The sequence below is a fragment of the Opisthocomus hoazin genome, chromosome 11 (genome assembly GCF_030867145.1).
Source record: "Opisthocomus hoazin isolate bOpiHoa1 chromosome 11, bOpiHoa1.hap1, whole genome shotgun sequence".
NCBI classification, from domain to species: domain Eukaryota; kingdom Metazoa; phylum Chordata; class Aves; order Opisthocomiformes; family Opisthocomidae; genus Opisthocomus; species Opisthocomus hoazin.
The window spans coordinates 17666691-17689915 of NC_134424.1; the positions used below are offsets into that span (position 1 = coordinate 17666691).

The 23225-nt window shown below is 38.2% G+C and overlaps 1 protein-coding gene across 3 annotated transcripts in view; it reads left to right on the forward strand.

Annotated features, from left to right (window-relative positions):
• The window catches only part of NISCH (nischarin), a 32409-nt gene that overhangs the window by 5970 nt on the left and 3214 nt on the right, over positions 1–23225 (forward strand). The window contains exons 2-19 of one of the 3 annotated variants that reach the window (XM_075432565.1): positions 1190–1273; positions 2029–2211; positions 5470–5518; positions 7189–7352; positions 8857–8952; positions 10604–10699; positions 11258–11410; positions 12197–12265; positions 12737–12922; positions 13124–13252; positions 13699–13812; positions 14645–14753; positions 17382–17503; positions 18371–18426; positions 18919–20235; positions 20665–20839; positions 22050–22203; positions 22795–22923. In XM_075432565.1, coding sequence (XP_075288680.1) covers positions 1190–1273; positions 2029–2211; positions 5470–5518; positions 7189–7352; positions 8857–8952; positions 10604–10699; positions 11258–11410; positions 12197–12265; positions 12737–12922; positions 13124–13252; positions 13699–13812; positions 14645–14753; positions 17382–17503; positions 18371–18426; positions 18919–20235; positions 20665–20839; positions 22050–22203; positions 22795–22923 — 3385 coding nt within the window. Of the gene's footprint in view, positions 1–1189; positions 1274–2028; positions 2212–5469; positions 5519–7188; positions 7353–8856; positions 8953–10603; positions 10700–11257; positions 11411–12196; positions 12266–12736; positions 12923–13123; positions 13253–13698; positions 13813–14644; positions 14762–15371; positions 16357–17381; positions 17504–18370; positions 18427–18918; positions 20236–20664; positions 20840–22049; positions 22204–22794; positions 22924–23225 lie in introns of those variants that run through there. The other 2 variants (XM_075432567.1, XM_075432566.1) reach the window with 2 other exon arrangements.

Consider the following 23225-nt stretch of genomic DNA (forward strand, 5'->3'; position numbering starts at 1 on the left):
GACATCTTGACTCAGTTCTCTGTAGGGCTTGTTTTTTGTTCGGCAAGCCATTGTCAGATGCTTACAGATATATAATTGGTACGAGATATAGTTCATCTTTTAAAATGGAAGTGGTATTCTATTTAATGTTTGATGTTGTGCTGGTCTGTACTAACAGTGAAAACTGGCCTTTTACGTAACAAATTGAAACTATTGATGCTTTTTGTTTTCTCAAGTGGGTTTAGCAACTAGATGTGCATCATTCTCATAGCAGCTATGAGTCAGGTCTGTGTGATGTGTGCCAGTAAGCAAGTTCTCAACTGTGTTAAATGCTTTCAGGATTTGATTTCGAATTGGTGTTTTCCCCAAGGAATATAGTTGGATTGCATAACACAGTTTATTTAAGTTATTATTTTCAAGTAGCTGTAGAACTGGTTTTGCTGAGCCCTGTTTGTTTTCTACTTTGTGTTTTATTTTGTACCTGTAAAATTTCTTTGGGATGGCTTGCTTCTGGCATGTCCAAAGGTAGATTGTGAGTTTACTGCAGAACCAGTGCTGTTCAATCTGGAAAGTCACCTACAATTAAAGTCTTGAGTTGTTTGGTACGTGCATGGCTAAAAATGCTTACTTTTGTGTGAAGAAACATTGGGTTACTTTAGATGATTGTAGTGATTCTTTGTGCACAATTGTAACTTTCAGGAAGCTGTCTTGTTGATTTACCCTAAAAGGAGTAAGATAGTTAACATCCAGCCAACCAAAGGATTTGTCTAGGTTTCTGAAGGGTTAAGCTCCAGATTTCTGCTTAACTGTGAAGTGACAACAGGATGCTTGCCAAGTTCCTCTGCCTGTTGTGGAACTTGGTAGATTGAAGAAGGGATGCTGCTGTCTCAGACTTGTTGTGAGTAGTTATGAATATCAACTCGACTTAGCAGAAGTCTTCAGAAAAAGCAGTAGCTTAGAGATCTTGCTTATTAACCTTTGGGTTGCAATAATGAAAGCTGTTGCTTTGCATTAAGAGGTATCTGCATGTTTTTGTGTGGAGCAGCCTTGTGAATGAGATTAGGCATCAGCAAAGTCACCTTAGAGTTTGGATTTGCTTTTAGTTAACTATGATACTTTAAAAATGTTGAATCACCTTATAGTGCTACATTAACCAGTATGTCATAGTTAGCTTCTCTTTAATTCCCTTACTTGAATTTTTTCCTTCCAGGTATACATTATTCAGGTCAGTGTTGGCAATCATCAGTGGACAGTCAAACATCGTTATAGTGATTTCCATGACCTGCATGAAAAGGTAAGCATATTAAAACTGTGGCCTTGGTCTCTTACAAAACATTGTATGGTTTGTGTAGTTCTGTTGTGTGGGACATAAATTTTTTACTCACGAAAGAGTGAGAATATCTGGAAGATACCATCTGAACTGCAGACTACATCCTTTTTGTATGGACAATATTACTCATTGCTGTTGCATTTCCCTTGAGCTGGGAGAGGTTGGCCAGGACAACTTTAGCGTTGGACAGAAGCTTGTACCAGGAGGAGTGGAGTTCAGGCTAGAGTCATTAAGCTTTTTGCCAAGAGAGTTGTTTATGGTCAGCTGATCTGGTAACCAAAAGCTGGACTGGAGCAGAGACCCTCTTCTGGGAGGAGTGGATGATAAAGTTATCCTTAGACAATAGCATGGGGCAGTTATTAACCAGTTCAGATTAAAAGCAGCAAGTGAAAATGGGGGGAAGTCCACTATATTCAAGACTGGGTGGCTTTCTCAGAGACGTGCCAGTTATTCTGTTGTTTTATCACCTTAGTTACATTCTGCCCTATGGTACTCTGGGTGAGTCTCTCAGAAAACTCTATAATTGAACTTATAATTTTATGATAAAATGTTCTGTCTGAAAATACCTAGTACTTTGAAGTTAATAGCTAAATTTACTGAAGTAGTTTTATTTTTCGATCTTACCAGGATCAGGCAACATGCTCTCAATATGTTCCATTGCATCTTTTATGCAAGTTCAGATGGTGAGTCAGGTAGTAACTCTTGTCTTTGTCTTTTAGCTTGTTTCAGAAAAGAAAATAGATAAAAATCTGTTACCTCCAAAGAAGATCATCGGAAAAAATTCCAAAAGTCTGGTAGAGAAAAGACAAAAGGAATTGGAGGTCTACCTGCAAACCCTGCTCACCAAGTTCCCTGTTACTGCTCCAAAAGTTTTGTCACACTTCCTACACTTTCACTTATATGTAAGTTATGTTTTTAGCATGTGAATGGAGGCCTGAGTGTCTTTCCCTAGTTTTCAGACTTGGAGAGAATTGTGTGAAATCTTCACAAAAGAGCTGAACCTGCTCTTTATTAACGTTTTGCATAATGTTATGAACAAAGCATATTTCTGAGATTTTTGATACCGCTTTTTATTGCAGTGGATACTGTGCTGGCAAGTAGTGTGGATAGGGACTCTAAGAGGAGACAATAAATGCTGGCAGGAGAGTTGGAAGCTGTGAATAAATCTGAAGCTGAATTGGTTGTTAGGCTGAAGTCAATAGTGCTGGCTCTCTGAAGGAATGTTGCATAATTGATCCGCACACCCCCTGACTTAGTGGTTAGTGGTTAGAGCTGTGGTTCACACTGAAACAGTTTCCAGGAGCCCAAATGAAGAAAAATGATGCTTCCTTGTGGGAAGCACACTGATGGAGTGGCCTCTGGAGAAATACCTTCAGCCAGCAGACAGAATGTTACGGTAAAGGATGCTTAAAGTAAGAAGCGATGCCTTGCTTTCGTGCTCAGATTGCAATTTGTTCGTTCATCTCTTGTGTATAATTAGGCTTTTTTGCAGTGTGGCATCATGTTGTAAAGGGGAGAATGAACTTCATAAAGAGGAAAATGTACTGGAGAACTCAATGGAAAGGAGGAGCGGTAATTGCTTTGGGGTGGGATGTGCTGAGATGGCCTTTCATGGTTGCATATAAAGGCTTCAGAAACAAGACAAGTGGTCCATTAGCTGTGTTAATTAAGCTTTAGCAACAAAGAAAAACCTGTTCTAGTTGTTACATGGTCGTAGTTATCCTGATGAGACTTTAGAGTTTGACTTTAACAGTAGAAGGTTTATTTCATATTGTTGCTATTGCACTGCAGGTTTGAATGAGGAGCACTAGTTTGTCACAATCAAGTCCTCGAAAGTGAATTAGAGGTTTTAAATGTATTAAAAATGTGCATGACAATGTAGGGACAATTCTGTTCAGATGGAGCAAGCTTCCTGATTGAGGAAGTTGTGCAATTTTTCTGTTCTCTGATGACTCTGTCTCTTAAATGATGTCTTTCATTAATGTTTCAGTGCTGTAACTTCAACAAAGGTATTTATGCAGGCAGAAATTCTTCCTTGTCCCTCTCTTGTTTTTCAGTTAGACTATTTTTTCCTCTTGCTGTTATGTTCATCCTTTTTTACTTTTCCAAAGAGCTAGCATTATTTGGATATGAATGTTTCCCTGTTTCTGTGCTGTGCTTGTGTATTAAGAGCAAAGTTGTTGCTTAATCTGCATTTCTTTGCTTTAGTGGGAGTTTGACTTGAGGTATAAGCTCAATTGTTTTTGCTTGGAACTTTAGAGTACTTTTAAATATTTACAAAAAAAGGTTAGTTATTCAGCACAAAAGCTAAATATTTACCACAGCAATTCTGCTGGAAAATGACCTCCTGCAGAACTTTGATCTTTTAAAATATCTTTGTTATCAGACAGCCCATGTGCATGCTTGAGCCATTATAATCCCTGATATTGCCTCATTAGTTTATATAGGAAGGCCACAATATTTTTTGTTTATTTGTAGCATGTCCAACAGGGATTATTTGATTTTATTTCTCAGGTTAATAGAACTGTATTGAGTAGAAATACCTACTGTAAATACACTAAAACCACTTGAAGCCTTTGTGTCACAGGGAAAAGACAGGTACAGCTTCACAAAGAGAAGCGGTTGCATGTGACAGCAAAGTAGAACATTGTTGTTACTGTGACATTGAATAGGATGTCTGCAGTGATATGGGGATGCTTCTTTTGTTGCGCTGTCTTATACTTCGTCATTTTACAAGATTTGGTTTGTTAACTTAAATAGAAGCTTTTGTGAGAAAAGAATTGAGCACCCACAAACTGCTGTTCAGAGATACCTGCAAACAATGGACTTGTGTGGGTTTGTGTATAAGTAGTTAGAGCTAAAACAGATCTCTTGTACATACGACAGGAATAAAGTTGCTTTTGTTGCCTTCTAGTCACTGAACAGTCCGAGTCATAATCTTATTTCAATTATAAATGCTGAAAAAAATTGTGCTCTGTCCCAGAGGATGAAAGGGATACAGAGTAGTTTTCAATTAGGTCTGTGCATGCTAGATGAGTCTAACTGGCTTACTCAAATGAGTCAGAACTGTTGAATTTTGTTTGGAATGCAGCTTCTAGCTTCTTGTTCTCGAAACTGTGGGGTGGAGGCTTTGTTCATCCTCAGTGAGTGGGGTTTCAGTTATACTAAGAATGCTTTTCTCAAATGCTTGCCTCATCAAATGAGCTGAACTGTCTGCTGCAGATGTCCTGTGGATGTATTCCCTGTTTATAAATCATGAGGGATTTGTCAGCAAACTCCTCAAATATTCATTTTGTGATGATCCATAATATCTGTTTATCCTTTGCAGCTACCTTAAAATTAGATGCATGTGTCTAGGGGAAGCTTCAGTATTACAAATAGTTTTATTTTGGTTTTTTTGTGGGCATTAGAGAGAACTGTTGGAAATACTCAGAACTATTTCTGGACTTCCACGGAGCATTTGCTTTTCGTGGAGGGGTATACCCAGATGGGAAATACTTGTCCTGATCTTCATGCACCTTCAGTTTTAGAAGGACCAAATCACTGCATTGAGAGGTTTTGGCCTTTTTCTTTCCTCCTGGAGCTGTCAGTGGCTGGAATGGCGGTTGAGCACCTGTGTAGGTCCAAAAGGGTGGAGAGGATGGGGGAAAAAAGGCTTTTGAATTACTCTGCAGCAAGTGTAATAGCATTGAAGTCCGGAAGATTAATTACTCTTCTTCCCTGTAGACCAGTTAATCTAAAGTGGGCTGTGTGTTGGTGATATTCTGAGGAAATGTTGAGTGCTTGATGCATTAGCTTAGTCTTAATGTTAAAATCTGAAAGTTTCTTAAACTGCACTGCCTTTCAAGCTGGGCTAATGATGGCTAGTAATAGTTACTCTAGTTGCTGTTGCCCTTTTCAAATATGTGCAGGATGTGATTATTTAAATGCAGTTCAATATCTTCCATCTTGAAAATGAAAATCATATGAAATACATAATTTCAGGTAATTTTTGTAAAGTATTTTAAAGTGACAAAGAAATCTGTAAGACAATCACAGTTGACATCTGTTTAAAAAAGTCCTGTACTGCAACATAAAAGGGAGACCAGCAAAGGTACACATTGAAAAATTGGAACCACAAGTTTGTAAATAGATGGATTACAATGGTTTATTCTTTGCAGGAAATCAATGGGATCACTGCTGCATTGGCTGAAGAGTTGTTCCACAAAGGTAAAGAACTTGTGAGAGTTTAACTGGGAATGATTTCCTCTATGTGCATGTGTTCACATACCTGTGACATTTAATCTCCAGACAATGAGAGATCTTAATCTTCCATATCAGACTATGATGCTTATTCTTCCCCTTCTTTCTCATCACGCATTTCTTGCTGTTTGCACTTTTGATTCAAGCTGCATTTTGGTAGGAGCCGTAACAGTAGTGCAGCTGCCTTTGGAAACAAAACAGAAATTGGTGAATTTAGGTTTTGAAAAGGGCCTACTAGACTGTGTCCTTAAAGGGCAGGATCTGATACTGGTGATCAGAGCTTTAAGCTTTCTGTCTGGGTATGTTTTAGTGTAGCCTGTAAGGAAGTTTTTGTGTCAGAGTCCTGATATAGTGTGTGTTAAATGCAAGAGACCACTTTACATATTTAAATTAATGTTTTTCTTCCAGAATTCAGGAAACATGAGACTTTCTGGTCGGTTAATTAAAGGATGTGCTTTTCTGAGGCTGGCAGATGAAAATCAAATGCACTTACTGTAACTGCAGCAGCTGTAACCGATCCATTAACAGTAGGAGGCATGTGAAATGATTAACCCATGCTGATTTTGTTTTGAAGGATGTGCTAGATACTACTGTATAATTCCATCTGGCTGAGGTGATAGGTGAAGCATGTTTCAGTATGCCATTTCAGACTGTTCTGGCAGAAAATTAACTTTAGGTGAAGCCATTTCAGAGGGTCCACTCAGCAAATTGTGGAACGTTTTAAGGAAGCTCCTGAAGAAATCTTTCCTGACTTTTGTAGTACCTGCAGTCTCACTGATACCAGAATCGTTGTTTGACTGCGGTATATTAGTGTAGCCTTCCAATAATGTGCAGCTGGACTCTTGGACTTGCTCCCACTGAAGCCAAAGGGAATTGTACTCCTCAGAGCATTTCTGAGACTTCTGCTTATGAAAGCTGATGCTCTCTTGTCCTTGATGGCAAACTGATGTCCCTAAAAGGAAGAGGAGGAAGATGGTAATTCCACATGTGTGTGTTCTGACTGCTGTAGTCCACATTGAGTCTTGTGGTGCCTTCAGAGAGGATTTTGGATGCTGTTTTGTACTTTCCTAGAATGAAATGAGACTGTAAAAATATTGTCAGATAATACATTTCCTGTTCTGGGAGTTTGCATTGGTACTGGTGTGGTGAAAGTCCTTATACTCTCCAAGAAAATTTATTTGCTACAATTCTGCATTTAGGCAGCATAGTGAAAGATGTAATGTCTGTTTTTTAGATGGCAGGTGCTCTGCTTTTTCTGAATAGACAAAGTCCCAACTGCTATAGAACTTAGGGATATCTAGGAAAAAGTTTAGTAACTCTTATGCTATATAAATGTACTCTGTCTGATTCCAGTCCCGTTAAGATTGAGGGAAGTTTACCATTAGTTGCATTAGGAGCTTGGGGCTTGCCTGATGAGAGTACCCATTTGAACACCTAGATTATTCTGGTGATAAACTAGAATGGCTGAATTAAGATTTTTAAGTGGTGAAAAAAGGCATTATTTTGGTACCTCAAATGTGAGCTTAGAGTATAAATGACAAACGTTTAATCTCTAACATTAGATCTTCCATCTACCATTTATTCTTTTGTAACCATTGCAGCGTTGTGTTTGATAGCATCATACTCTGTTTTTTCAGGAGAGCAGTTGTTAATGGCTGGAGAGGTTTTCACCATCAGGCCCTTGCAGTTATATGCTGTCACTCAACAGCTGCTCCAGGGGAAACCTACATGCGCTAATGGAGATGCCAAAACAGATCTAGGTCATATTCTCGATTTCACTTGTAGACTCAAGTATTTAAAGGTGAGCTATACTTGCATAAATACTGGAGGTGTTGTTTGTACCAGACTAATGTGATTCTTCGCATACTTTTGGAGTCTAGTCTGAATGCACAAGAACTGTACTGATAGTAAACACCTGCAAGCATTTGGAGTTCAATGTTAAACAGGAGTTTATTCTGCCATCCTTCAATACACATATAGTTCTCAAAGATGTTGATTCTCTTATGTGGTCTCTTCAACAGTGCTCTCTGTAGAGGTGCAGCCACAGAATCCTACTGGGTGCTAGCAGGAATGGGGAGGTAGATAAATATTATTCTCTTCAACCCTGCATTCCTTGTGGATTATGGGTATCTCAGAGTAGATGTATATAAATCCTGTCCTGTTTCTCACCTTTGACTGTATCTGAAAGTTAAACAACTAAACAAAAACCTCAGTTTCATAGATGAGGTGGCCCTGAATGTCTAGGTAAAATATCATTTCAGAATAAATGTAAAATGGCCCTGGAACAGATGATTTTTGTCTGGAGCCAATTTGGCTTTTTACTGCCAAATAAATGAATTATGAAGACTTCCTGAGTAATTTTTTTAACAGTGCTTGCTACAGCTCAAACTCTTTTTGGTCCCTTTATTACATGAAGAGCTTCCTTTTAACTTTGTGATGTATTCAAAGGGGAAATAAAGTGGATCAGGGGAAGCTTCACTGGAGTATTTAAAAGTAGTGAAAGCAAACCCACAGCTGTACTGGTATTGCTGTGGATATTCAGTTGACTTTGCCATCCTCTGTGTGTTTAGAAACCTCTGAACAGAGGATTCTCTGGCTGGAGAAGACCGTATTGTTTACAAAAATACCCACAACCTGAATTTGTGACCCTTCTGAATGCTTGTGGGTGGGCACCTTCAGAGCTTTTAACATACATATAAGACCAGACAAAAACCTTGGAGATTTCTCCCAAAACTATGTTCACAGCAAACGGAAATGAAATTACCTATCTTTTATGATGCTAACATGCTCTGAGACCAGAATCCAATGACCACATGGAAATAGTAGATGTGTTTTTATTAAATGTGTACCAATGTCTAAGGTTTTCTTCAAACCCAGCTTGTCAATGCCTTGGACTTCATCCACTGTAGTGGAATTGAAGACAGTTCTGTCTTGGAGGATCCAGATGTTTCAAGGAAGTTGTTTTTAGTGAGTGCATCTCTGACTTGGTCAGCTGAGAATGAATCTGTGGTCAGTCTTGCCTGTGGTATCTTTTTTTGCATGCCCCATGTGCTACAAGATACAAGCACAAGGTGGCAGTTCAAATTCAGTGCTTCCAGTTCAGTAGACTTAGCTGAAGCAACTAACTTTTTTCCTGAAGAGTTAAGTTGCAAGTTTCATGAATCGTTCCATACTTGAAAAATCAGTTGGAACTTCAGCTGTCTTTCCAAACTACTGTATTTGTGCTATTGCCTGTGTAAGACTGTCTGAAATGCGGACAAATTGGATTATGTATGCTACCTCTATTCTTAAATGTTGATTACTAGGTCACTGGAACAGGGGGACCTTTTGGAACCAGTAACATTCAGGAGCATCTCTTGCCTTTTGATCTGTCAATTTTCAAATCACTTCATCAGATAGAGGTATGACTGAGATACTGCTCGTAATTTTATAGAGGCTCTGCAAATGCCAGGTCTGCATATCTCTGAGTTGGTAATTGTATGCTTTGATTTGGTGCTAGAATTGGGGAGTGCAGTGTTTAGAAGGACCATTTCATTTATGAAACAAGGTTTTTTTTTTTCTCAAGTCTTGGAAATAAGGATGCCAGATTGAAATGTTTAGAATAGCTTGCACTGTGTCTTCAAGAAGGTGATTTCCAGCATATACACAAAACCTAAAACAGGGTGGCTTTCCATTGCCTTGAAGATCTAACAAATGGGGTATAATGGGATCTCTTATTACAAAGTACTTTTCTATTGGAAAGCACCAAATATTTGTGAAAATGTCCTGACATTCGATTTGCTTGTGAAAGTACGCTTCTGGGTATAGTGCTTCTTGCTTGATAATTTGCAGAATTTTTTCATTGGTCTGCTTGCAGTGCGAGTGGCAGGGTTTCAGGTAGAAGTTGTTCGGTGAGCATTTTACAAAATATTTTCCTGACCACTTCTGATCTTTCCGGATAGAATATCTGATTTTGTTATGCAGTCTCTGTGTCTGCTTTTGGTGAATGCCATGCCTTTTCTAGTACATGAACAGTATTGTCTCATTGATATGAGAGACTGAGCTGGTTAAGAACTGGATTCCTGAAGTCAGCGATTTATGGACATTTTAATGTGGGAAAGAAACTACAGCGGGCTGGAGAGTGGGAGTGTCTAACATACTGCAGGGAGGATATTGCGGACTAGTATCAATTTTCCCCTTTCCTGAGAGCATGGATAGTTTCAGGTGTAGCTTTGCTTAATGTGGTGGGCGGAGAAGGGGGGTTGATCTTGAGGACTTTCCTAATTGTATGTCCATGACAAGTTTTGAATGGACTGACATGGACTGACACCAGACTGACACTTTTATCTAGTTGTAAATGTTGTCCAAAACTTAACAGTGGTAATCTGGAAGGAATTATTTTTTTTCAAATACGGCAGGAGTTCTGTGTCTCTGTTCAGTGTGGTTTCACTGGTACACCAGTGAATGTGCCAGTTGTTCTGGTTGCACAGTGAGTGATCGTCTGCAGAGGAGGACCTGGTTGCTGCACAGAGGCTGTAGCAGACCTTTGGTGGCGGTGTTCCAAACTGAGCTACAAAAAAAAGACTTTGTAATCTTAAACTTAGACTGTGTAATTAGCTCACTAGCATATTAAATGCTTAGATTAGTATCCTCACTTCCTAGGTGTTTCTTTTTTCTTACTTACAATGAAGAACATGAGATACCTAAATAAACATGTATGCAGGTAGAGCCATAGCTTGAGATACCTCTTTTTTTTTTTTGTAACAGTAAAATACTGTGCCCTATGAAACTGCCTGGGTAGTTTCACTTTGAATAATACACGGGGCAGGTAGAAAGTCAGTGGAGAAAAAGTTTTGTTCAAATAAATGTTTGAATTTCACTTTTCTATTATGTCTCTAATTTCTTGCTTTAGCTTTACCAAAAGTTGGTTTAGAGTCTCAGGAGATTTTAAGGGAGTGCTGTAACTACTTTCCAAATCAGTGGAGAATCTGCTATTGAAGCTTTTAGTTGCCTTTTCCATGTTTCATTTGTCTGTTCTGGCAATTCTGACTTTAACATATGTTTTTTAAATAGATCAGTCATTGTGGGGGAAAGCTTATCAAAGGGCTGACTTCATCAAAACACGCTCTGGCCACAATGAGTATTCGATTTTCAGCAACATCAATGAAGGTAAGAGTGAGTGTTCAAAGCACGTGCAAAAATAATATGCGAATTGTGAAAATATCCATTTGGAGTCCATATACTTTTCTGTACTGCCTGTTGCAGGTTCTGCTTATAAAACCAGGGAACTGAAAGGGTTTGCTAACCTTCCAGAATCTCAACTTTAATAAAGTGGAGGAAGTGTTTACATGTGTCCCTTCCCAGTGATATTTCTGATGCTTTTATTGGAATATATGTTTCTATTATTCATCCAGAACTGAGTGCATGTCTTACTCTTTTCTCTGGGCCTTGATTTGGCAAGGGATTCAAGTAACATAATTTTCACAGTCCCTCTATTGTTCCTCCTCAGTCCCCAATTTGGATTGGCTGCCAGTGTTGGAACTCCCTCCCTGTAGATCTAAAATAATTCTGACCCAGTCAGCTCACATTTGAAGACTTACAACTTGAATCTAGGTGATTATAAAGCTTAAAAATCTTGCTTCTTTACATAAGGTGGTTTGGATTGTTTTCAAAACTATTAGCTTTCACTGAAGATGTAAGCAGAATATGTGTGCTTGTCTTAAATAGGAAATCCTAGTGCCTGAGTCTTCTGAGTTTGATCAGTGGGAACCAGAGGGTGCAACTTCAAGTTGTCCAGTGACAGCAGTTATCCCAACTTGGAGAACTTTAACAACTTTGGATATGAGTCACAATAGCATCTCTCAAATTGATGATTCAGTGGTAAGAAATGTTTTTCATTTGTGGAAAAAAAGCGTGTCTGATCCTGTGTGGCACATTACACAGCAGGGATTTTGCATTTGCTTTATATCTTTTTTTTCTGAAAGATTCAGTTGCACTTTATGTTGATTAGCTACCCAAGTTAATGCTTAGGAGATTTTTTTCTTTTACTACTTTGGGATTTCCTTTGCTAAGGGATGTAAGTTTGTCATTCTGTGCTCTGAAAGCAACACTTCCACGAATACTGACTTTGTAAATACATAGATGTCAAAATTCAGCATCAGATTCAAAGTTTGAGTCCTCCAAAAATAAAAGACTTTCTAGGTTAAAGTGTATTTTTGAGAGGTTGATGTGACCTTGTAATGCTTGGCTGGTGTAATCAAAACATGGAAACACATCACTGAACTTACTCTGGGTTTTGGTACTGTTATCTTTATCCAGATTTCTGTGTAACATAGATATGCTTGTTTGATAAGATGGAAATAACTACTGATTAAACTTGTTAATAGTAAATGGGGCTAAAACAAGGAGCAGCTTATTTGTTGTGAGAAACCAGGTTTCAAATTAAAACTTAACCATGCTCCTCAGAGTGACCTGGTTTTTGTAAGAGCAGGGTTCAACTCTTGTTGCACTAGGTCTTATGGCATGCTTTTTTAATACCAAAAGCTGAGAAGAGAGACTGTGCATTGGAAGATACCTTTCCTTGTTGGCTAGCTGGTAGTGAAGGAACTATGGCCCAGTTTATAAGCTAAAATGTATTTAGCACATGCATTTTTTCTCTTCTGCTAGAAGTTAATTCCGAAGATTGAATTCCTCGATTTGAGTCACAATGGGGTGTCTCTGGTAGAAAATTTACAGGTAAGTGATGCTTTTGAAGGTGTGTTGTGTTTTTGTTTGGTTTTTTTTTCCCAGACTGACGGAGACATTGGAATGTGGATTTTCTTGCTTCAGAATTTTGTTGCTCACCTCATGGAGCATAGTTTAAGCCCAAATAGCTTATCCTGCATAACATCAAGTAATCTTTTAATGGTGTGTTTCCTACATGCTCTGGATATTTTAATTTCTTTGCCAATATCGACATACAACATTTAGTTCTTAACTGAATTCATTCACTGCCAGCTGTATCTGTGTGTTGGTAAAAATGCAGTTAAGAATTTCTTTCTACAAGCTTGAACCTGTGTAATGAACAATTTCATGTCATGCTTTTCATGCTAGGCAGTGTCCAGCGTGAAAACTGTTGCACAAAAAAATGACCAAGCCATAAAACAGTGTTTTTGATACTGTTTAATTTTAACTGGTGTATGACATGGATTTTTGTGTGCTTTGTAGCATCTTTACAACCTTGTTCACCTGGACTTATCGTACAACAAGCTTACATCACTAGAAGGTGTTCACACAAAACTGGGAAACATCAAAACTCTGAATTTAGCTGGAAATCAGCTGGAAAGGCTGTGTGGTCTTAACAAACTGTACTCATTAGTCAACTTGGATCTGAGCAACAACAAAGTAGAACAGGTAATCTTTGATTTTTCTCAGTGTTAAATTGGTTTGTGATTTAGATCACAGACAATTTCTTTTAGTGGGTGAAACTGGAAATAAAAGTGACTAGCCATTTTTTGCTGGTTGTGGTATGTAATTTATGCAAGAAATGCACAGTCTTTGTGCTCATTTTCATTTGGTCAGTCTGTATTCATACTTTTATTCAAAAACTTTCAGATTGATGAAGTAAAAAATATAGGAAACCTGCCATGCTTAGAAAAGGTGGTCTTATCCAGCAATCCGTTGAGCATCATCCCTGATTACCGGACCAAAGTACTTGCTCAGTTTGGGGACAGGGCCTCAGAGGTAAGCCAAGGTGCATGTCTTCCTTTGAAGCTGGCATTTGAAAACATGTTTTTCAAAGCCTGATGAGGAAAGTTGTGTGAATGTTCTAAAAACCTGCTTAGGAGTTTTTAGTGTGCGTTGAAGAGATCTTCGAGAATGAAACTGTGTTACCATTATGTGGCTATGCTCCTGGATCTAATTGCAGGTTTACCCTGCCTTTGTTTGGTAACACTGTTAACATTGAAACACAGTTGCGCTGGAAGGATGCTAAGCTTACCAAGCATTTCTGAGTTTGCATGAAGTTTCTATCATGTTAGAGCAAGGTCTAATGTGATAGTTGTTTTTGTGTAGTGGTTAAAGATGCACATAGTTTGCATTAAGCTAAGATAATTTTTTGTTACATTAATAAAAATAAATTGCAGACCTGCCTTATTTTCAATATTCCTAGATATTTTAACTCTTTTTAGGTCTGTTTGGATAACATTGTTACCACAGAAAAGGAACTAGACACTGTGGAAGTGCTGAAAGCTATTCAAAAAGCAAAGGAGGTGAAGTACAAACTGAGCAACTCTGATAAAAAGGTGAGTTTGGTGCTGTGAGAGGAGTAGAATGTGTTGTGTACAAAAGCAGCTTATAGAAAGACTTCCATAAATTAGATCTAAGTGGAATTCATGAAACTTTCCTTAGCATTATAGTTTTTACACTTTCTTTGTTCTTTAATGTGGTATGAACTTTTAACATTGCCTCTTTTTCCTATTTGGTTTTCCATGTAATTTCAGTGATTATGTGACCTTCTGTTTTGTGCTGGCTTGGGAGAGAGGAAGTGGGAGGAAAACATAAAATGGCTTAATGGTGTACACAATGAGTATGCAGTTGACCTTAACAGCCGTATTTTATGTTTTACACAAGTATTGCATAGGTGTGATTTTACTGCTTGTGTTGCAGAGTACTGAAATGACTTTCCCAAACTTTCAGCTTGTGGGTATTTAGCAGTGGGAAAGAATTAGAAATCTGAATCCTCGCCTTGTATCATGTGTATCTGTACTGTGTAGTTAGTTAGTCTTGTTTTGGTAATAAACTTATTATCAGAACCTGTTCTATCCCTACAGTGTAGAAATCCTGTTTTCTATCATCTTGTGGTTTGTGAAACTTGCTGCTAGTTTTGTCAACACAGTGATGAGTCAGTGATCAGAATGACTTCTCTAAGTGAATTCTTAGTGGAATTCCACTTAGTGTGAGAACAGAAACTTCAGAGGATGTGACACCACCTCCCCACCCCCCCAAAAAGAGCTGGCACTAACTTTCCTTTTGCTAAAATTGAGAAAGCTTGTGTAGCCTTATTTTAGTTCAGGATCTAATGTGTCCTGTGTATTTAGTGTTTTTTCTTTAATCACTGCATACTTTCTTTATTAGATCAGTGAGGACTCCAGGCTCACTGCTGCCAGCTCCAAATCAAACTGTTCTTCTCTTACTGTTCGTCCTTCCTCTCCCTCTCTGCCTCGTCCTGTCAGCTCCAGCCAAGGTAATCATGTATGTATCGTGCTGCTGGGCTGAGCCTCTTGGTTCTGCTTTTCTAAGCTGCATTGATATACATGAATATTATGTGCATGGATATAGGGCTTATCAAGGCAAAGCAGAAAGAGCTGGTAGTACTGGTTTAGAAAGTGGAAGTTGTATGTGAATCGTCAAAAGTGACCTGTTCCTCACTGTAGTGATAATTAACTGTAGTGGAAGTTTGGGTACAGGGCTTCTTTTACTGCATCATCTTGCAGAAGTCACCAGCAGAGGACTATCTATCTTTTCCTAGTTCAGATACATGCCTTAATGGAAAACTATGACATGGATAGATGTGTTTTAAAATTGCTTCTCTACCTGTTCTTGGCCTGCAAAATGTGAACTCAAGCAGCATGTGTTCCATTATAGTTCTTTTGCAAGAGCTGCATTTCTGTCAAACCAGAAGGAAGATAGAAAAAGGAGATAAGTAAAAGACAGTTGTGGGGTTAGTGTTCTGGCTGAGCTTGTGATTTCAGCACATCTGTTGTGCTCTACAGCATCTGCTAACCTTACCTGAAAATTACTTTTAAATAAGCATGCCTGTTGCATTACGAACTTAGAATGGCTTATCTTTCATCTTTTGCAGGAGCCCGTAAGACTGACTTATGTGAATAGTCATTTGTGACTGAAGAAGATATAAAGATACTTTTTTGGCTTTTGCTTGACTGAAAACTCAGTGCAGTAGGATATGAATAGTGGGAGAAGACTGTAACCATTTGAGAGCAGGGACTATATTCTCAGTAATTCAGGGTGGAACAGGTTATGCTTACCAATAAATTGGTGGATGGGGGAGAGACATGCCTGGAAGAGCTTGATCTTTGCAACAAGTCCATTTCTGTGATTTCTGTAAAGTCAGTAGAGGTTTATTAATTCACTCTAAAAATGAAATTGTTCTGATAGCATTTGATGAAAGGACAGACAACTTAGATACAGATTTAGTTGCTATTTATGTACTTCATTTGCCTTTGTAGCCCTTCTAGGTCATTTTTTCATCTGCAGATAAAATGCAAGTTTTTCCAAAATGAAGTCAATGCTTGTTTTAAAGTATTAAGCATTTAAGTTACATGTTTGAGATGGTTTCTCTATATAACAACTTGTAGTTTTATGCAGGACTAACAGAAAAAATGCATACTGGCAATCGCTGTGACTGTTCAAAAGTTATTTGTTCATAGTCTTTCCATTACAGAAAACGTTTGGGAGCAAATGAGTCTTGAGAGAAAAAAGATCTAGATCTATCTTTCTGAAGTACTTGGGAGTTTTATAGAAAGATGGGTATAAGATTCAAGGTTTATTTACTGTAGTCCTTTTCCGTAAAGTTCCATTAGTAGAATCTTCGGGAAGGCTTTTATAAATACTGGGATAATAACAACTAGAGCAGGCTATTTCTCAGCTTTAACAATAGAAATTGATTATTTACTGTGCATCTAGCTGTAAGGGTTGTTTTCAAAATGCTGCTTTTGAGAAGTCTGTTTTAAAAAATGGAAACATGGTAGGCGATTAGTTTCTCTGTTAGACCTTAAATCATGAATAACGGAATTCATTTCCTGATATGCTATTTCTATGAATTGTTTTCTCTGCAGTTTTTCTAGAGACCATCTGTTTCCGTAACAGATTATTCAAATTAAATGTCTCTGGCAAATGGCTTACAGAAAAAGATTAAATATTTATATAGGAAACAGAAAAGCAAAAATAGTGCTGTCATGTTCTGTTTTTCCTGTCAGTTTGAGTTTCCTTCTTGCTAACACAGTATTTTGTTCATGTAGAAAATACCTCGTTTCCTCTGGCTATGAGATGGTTTGATGTAATCTACTAAACTTTACTATCAATCCAGAAAGATAGCTGCAGGAGTTCACATGCTCAAGCCAGAAACATATCCACGCTAATTCTGTTTATTTGCACATGTATATACTTAAGCTGGCTGGCTCGGTGGTAATAGTGAAAGTTGATTTGCTCTGTGTCAGTGCAATGCTGTGAATGTCAAACAGGCAAAAAGTTTATCCCTGAGAATGTTGGCTTATATGCACTCCTAAGTTTTTACTGATGATCCAGCTTTGAACCCTTCAAAAGGGTTCTGAATAAGGTGGGATAATTGTCTTGAGTGGCATATGAGGGACCAGACGTTCAGAGTCTGCTTGAAGGTTTTCCACAGATATTGTATTTGTTCACTTGAAGCTTACAGAAATTTGAGGGAAAGCTGGAAAGCTTACAAAGAGTGCTCTGCTAAGTTTTTGCCAGACTGGCAATGTTTTGGTAAAAGTAAGGGTTAGTATTAACAAAACTGACATGTTCTGGTAAAACTAAATCATGTGAAGAATTCTTACACCAGATGTTGAGATTTAAATTGATAGTTAGCTTGAAAAACAAACTTTAGCAGTCTTTAACTGCACTGAAAATTGCATCAAAGATACTTCCGTAACTAGGCTAAAATTCTGCCTGCTTTTGTTTTGTCCTGGCTATTATATGAAGATATCCTTTAGCTTTAATGATTTATGATCACATCTCAATTACACAATTTTAGTTCTACTTGTTTGGAGACACTTAGATGTTCATTTTGGTTTTACATCAGCGATTTAAGAGCTGTTTGTATTTGTTCCAGAAATAATTTGTGAAGAAACAGTCCTAACCAGCAGTTTTTTGCAATCCTGTGGTTCGACTCCTACAGACCATACAGTTTCCCAGAGATGCTTTGAAATACCGGACTCCAGATGTAAAAATCAGGTAACTGCCATACTTCTGTATTTTTAAAAGTGGTTTTGCAAGTGGTTATTTCTGATATTAAACTTGTTAGCATCATAATCCATAGCAAAGTTGTTTCGATTCTCAGAGCTATTATAATGGAAAAGGAAGTAGCCCCAAATTTGAGTGAAGGGATTGGTCCACCTTGTAAATTAAATGCATAATCCAAGTGTACCAGCGTTGCAGAGAATTGTTGTCACTATATGACTTTGAGACGTATGCCCAGCATTAGTATCACATAATTTAATATCCACTTACACGCACATGCTGAGTGTAAGAGTTCTGTCTTATTACAGTATCAGTTTTTGGAAGGCAATTCTCTTGCTAGTAGAATGGAAGAACCTTCTCCCAGTCAATAGGCAGTAGCCTTAATTTGTCTCCTTCAAACTCCTGCTGTTTGATAACTTCTGTATTGTGATTTTATTTGGTGTATTGGAAACACTCTTCATATGCATGGCTTCAAGGGCTGAGTAAGACTTGGGGGAATCTCTTCCTTTGTTACCAGTGTAGTTGGTCTTTGAAGTTCCTTTACCTTTTTGCCTCACTTCAGTAAAAATTTGTAGTGTACTGAAATGTCTATGGGTCACAGGTTGGATCTGTCCTCAAGTTGGCATGAGAGTTCATTCTTTTCCTGCCTTAACTGAATGCCCAACCTAAAGTAAACAGTGTTTCTGGGTTCTCAAATGATAGCTGTTCAGCTGCCCAGGAGTATGACAGTCAGGAATTTGCATCGAGTTGGCTAGCTTTAGAAAGTGGGAGCCAACATTAACTTTGCTTTTCATCTATGCTGAAGTCTGACAGCAGCTGTAAATAGTTAATAGCCTCTTGATGATTTCTTCTTCTCCTTAGGCACCTGTCTCTATATTGGATTCATGCAAGGAGTATGGAAGTGGTCATCATATGTGGTAAGCTAGATATATAAGTTCTGGTTTAAATTCTCATTAGCTTTTGGGCAGTAACAGTGGATGCTGCATTTTTAAATCTAAGCTTTAAGGCAAAACGACATCTTTCGTTGTATGCTGCCTTTGTTTTTGAACCCGAATCAGTTTCATAATGTAAAGTGTTTTTAGCCTTTGAACCCTGGAATGCAGTTGGTAGTTTCAAAACCAGCAATAGCTGTATAGTAAAGTGCTTTAACTCGTAAGGGTATGATTATTTGGGTTGGGAAATGGAAGATGAGTTAAACATTTTAGTTTTTACTTCCTACAGAGTTAGACAATAATGAGCATTTAAAATCAGTGACTGTGTGCAGTATGAATATGTTTTACATAATTACACTGACTTAACTGTAGTACAAAGAATGAACCTGAAAGTTCTGAGAAGCAGCGCCATGAATTATGGGTAGCTATGACTGTTTTTAAACTCAAGCTTGTATTTACTTGTTATCTCTTTTGAAGTTTGGATTGTTCAGAGGAAGAACAACATGTGGTGCCTGACCCCTGTAACACCGTCATCTTGCCGTTTAATTGTATGTCATACACTGCCACAAACCATGATTTTATCCAGCACCTTTCTGCCTTGATAGTGCAGACTGTACAGAGATCACCCCCCTCCTTCACGGAGAATAAAGCAAGCCCTCCAGGTGATTCCAGAACCACAGACAAAGAAGATGGATATTTTGAAATGGGACTTCATGAAGGAGATCAGACTTTTGAGTTCAGCAGTGCTTCAGATACTCAGTCATCTGACAACATAGCAGCAGAGAACGTTGACATAGTCAAAATTCTCTGGAGTTTTTCTATTCACATTCATAAAGGACTCAGGCAGTTTGCTTCCTGTTTGGTTTTGACCGAAGATATGCTAGCTGTGTTTGAGATTCCTCATCAGGAATTGAGAGGAAATTGCCAGCACATCCCTTCTGCCTTGAAATTAATGCTGTATTTTCCATATACTGATCTAGCAGAGTTTGGCTTTCTCCTGCCAGAAATCTGTTTAACACTGAAGCTGAAAAACAGTGACAACTGCTTGTTTGTTGTTTCAGACTCCCAGAATCTTCAGGACTTTTATTCCTGTTTACACACACATTGCTCTCAGCACTACATGTCAGTATTGCCAAGCTCCACATTGTACTGTGGAAAAGCAAACCTCCCAGAGTTTCTCTGTCAGCTTACGGAATTGAATTGCATTTCGCCAGAAGACATTGAAATAAAAGGTTGTTTCCCGACATACCTTGTTTGTGGGAATAAAACCAGTGTTCAGAAAATCTTGCATCAACCAGAGTCAGCTGGCAATAACAAAGAACGGTCAAAAAATGTTTTGTGTTCTGCACTTTATTCTTCAGTGTATAAATCTTCTGACCAGGGTCCCTGTGTGGTCCATCCGTGTTGGATATTTCTGACACCCCAGCATATGTATATAGTAAAGGTGGATTTCAGTTTACTACCTGGTAAATGGGTAGGCACAGAGGACTTGGGAAGTGTATTTAAGCTGAAGAAGATTCCATTAGCATCACTTTTGTTGCATCCGACTAATGGTTCCATTCAGCAGAAGGGTTCATTTTTGGACGGGCATGTGCTGGAGTTGCTCGTTGGATACAGATTTGTTACAGCAGTGTTTGTTCTACCTCATGAGAAATTCCACTTCCTAAGAATCTACAGCCTTTTAAGGACACTCCTGCAGGATGTGAAGACTATTATTATTTTCAAAGCTTCAAACAAACCAGATGCTGTAAGAAATCATGTTGTGGAGTCGAGCAGACATGGTCAATCAACAAGGTAACAATTACCATAGAAGGTCTGTTGCATGGTGCTGAAGTTCATGTGGCCTAGCCATTGTGTTTGCAGATGTCATTGTAATTGCTTTTGGCCTGTAGTATCAATGAAGTACTTTTTCATCCTGCTAGTCTGTAGTGTGTGTAAATGGTTATCATGTAGTGTACCTGTCTACCTTTTTGCTTTGTTTCTGTTTCATTTTATGGTTGCAACAAAAATGCTTTTCCTTATGGAAGGAGACTTCCCATTTCATGTTCTTGTAGGCTGAGGTTATGACAGATTGATAGCTATGCTCAAGAGAAATCATTTAGAGTAAACTTAAGAATAGAAGTTGCCTGTTCCTAATTTCTGAATGAAATAGAAATTATTTATTTTTGTAGGGGAAGAACTATGTATTTCCTTAAATTTTGATGTTTTCTGGATCTTTTTCAGCTTTTGCAAGCCTCATCTGACGCTGTCATCTTTATATCCATCTGACTTTCTTGTGCAGAAGATAACAGAAGATAACGAGATTCCTGTTCACCTTCATGTTTCTGCATCTCTGCAGTATGTGGCTGGGCTGAAAGGAAGTGCCCTAGTTGAGTTTTTCCATGGCAACATTGCAGAGGTATTGTGCTTAGCCCAGGTGTATCAAAAGATACCTTGTGGCCTTTCGGTACTAGCCAATATTTGAAAAAACTTTCCTCATCAAACTTAACCAAGAGTTAGAAACTGAAACCTGGAAGTGTTTTGGTCAAAAACCTGATTGTGTTACTCTGTTTTGGGTTCCTTGCTACAGTGATTGGCATATTTTTGCCTTCAGGATTCTTGATGCAGAACAGGAGAGTGTGTTTGTGTATGTATTGAAAATATGCTTACTCCAAGAATGTTGTTGTTTTTTCTTTGAAGTGGCAAGAGAAAAGAAAATTACTGGAGTAGAATTATTTGTTGATGGTATCTAGCTAAATCAATGTGTCCTGACTCCTCTGTGTAATATGGATGCGTGAATACAACATGTGATGGCTATAGGGACTCCAGAAACATGAGCAGATAAACCTAATTTCTGAATAACAGATTTATAGTACGGAGAACACCAAATTTAAAAGTACAAATCTTACCTTAAATTCATGATGTGGCTTTTTAAGTGATAAGTCATTGTGGTCTGAGTACAAATGTCAATTGAAAAGCTTACTGAGAAAGACATCTTTTTTTTTATTCCCTTACCTTGCTTCCAGATCTTTTAAATAAGCACAAGTTATAAGCTGTGCTTCTCCTCTTTTCACACCAGGAGAAGCTGATAAAGCAAGGTGACTTATGTGAGGATTCACAGTAAGCTCATCAAGCCAGAAGCTGGGAAGGTGCTGAGTTGGAACAGCAGCTGTAGTGGCAAGCTGTGCTTCTATCTTCTCTTAAGGATCTCTGAATCCAACCCCTCAATAGCATCTGAAGGCTCAATAGACTTGTTGGGGCTTGGGAGGCACTGCTCATCTATTGATAGAGATTTTGTCTGCAGTGTCTGTTCTAGAAAGTCTTCTTGTGCATTAGGTGTTTTTCTTTTTTTTTTGAGTTCTGGTCAGAAAACAAGGAATAACAAAACCACAACAGAAAAATAATTTTCTGGTATAAACACAAGACACTTTCAGTAGACCACTGTGTTCACCTCAAAGCTGCTGCATTTAGCGCTTTGAGGTGAAATTCTGCTCTTTGACTATAGCATGTTCAGATGCTTCAGATTTTGAAATTGTTTTTCTGGTAGTTTCATCCTCTTAGAGGCAACTCTAGACTATCTGAAATATCAAAGTGTGCAAGTGATTAATGAAATACAATTTACATCTTAGGTGGAAAATGAAGAGTTGAGGCATCTCATGTGGTCTTCAGTTCTGTTTTACAAGACTCCCAGTGTGGAAGTGATGGCTTGTGTGCTTCTTTCAACAAAAGCTATCTACTTTCTGTTGGATGATTCTTTTGTTCATGCTGATGAGCACCAATCGGGTAAGACAGCCATTTTGATCCTTCACTAAGGTTACTGACTTAATCCCTGTCTGTGTGTTTGCCTTCAGTTAAGTATCAGTTGTGGTTGATACTCTTATTTGGGCCTCCTAGTTGAGAGAGAGAGTGGCATAGTTTGCTGTATGCAAAGCACTTGCGTGAGGCTTTTACGTTCAAAAAACAGGGTCTTGAGTCATAGCTGCTTCTCAAACAGATGCTTCAATGTGCTGTTGTGTCCCTGCTTTTCTCAGATGTCATTTCATAGTCCCTACCATCACCTGGGCAGCTGAAGGCCCTTTCATAACCAAAATGGTAAGTGACTGGTAACAGCTCATGGTGTGCATTCAGTGCACGCGAGTGTGTAATTCATCTGCTGATTTAAATCTGAAATGTGACAGCTACTTCAAGAAACACTGATAACTAGGAGATTTGATTGTATTTGTTGCTTGAGAACTTATTAGCCACTATTCCCACCTTCCTAATTTCTTCCTTGAAATGTGATATAGATATAAGATTTCAATATAAAAATTTTGCTTATGTAAAGAAGAGTTCTTTTTTCTTTTGACTTTTTAGTTGTATATCATTTTTCAACAGATTTTTGGAACCAAGAGAACTCGGATTGTGAAAATAGCGCTTTCCACCTCTCTTGCTGCTTTGTGCTGAAACTTAATGACCTGCAGTCAGTAAACGTTGGCCTGTTTGACCAATACTTCAGAATTACTGGTGAGTACCTCTCGTGCTTTAAGTTTTTCCAGTTCTAATTTGTCTGTTTAGTCTTGTGTTATAGGGATTCTTGCCTTTAGTGAAATGGATGAGTATATTGCTTTTTTGTAAAATAAATTAGGTTAATGTAACACTGGTGGTGCTGCACCCGTAGGCTGATAATACTGTCTTGTAACATCTTGTAACTGAAGTATCTGGGAAGCTCAAAATCAGTGAATTAATTGGTCCCACAAGTGCTTTTAAAAATTCTCCTGTCTTAATGACACATTGAAAGGGAAACCTAAAGACTTAATTGTTGTTCT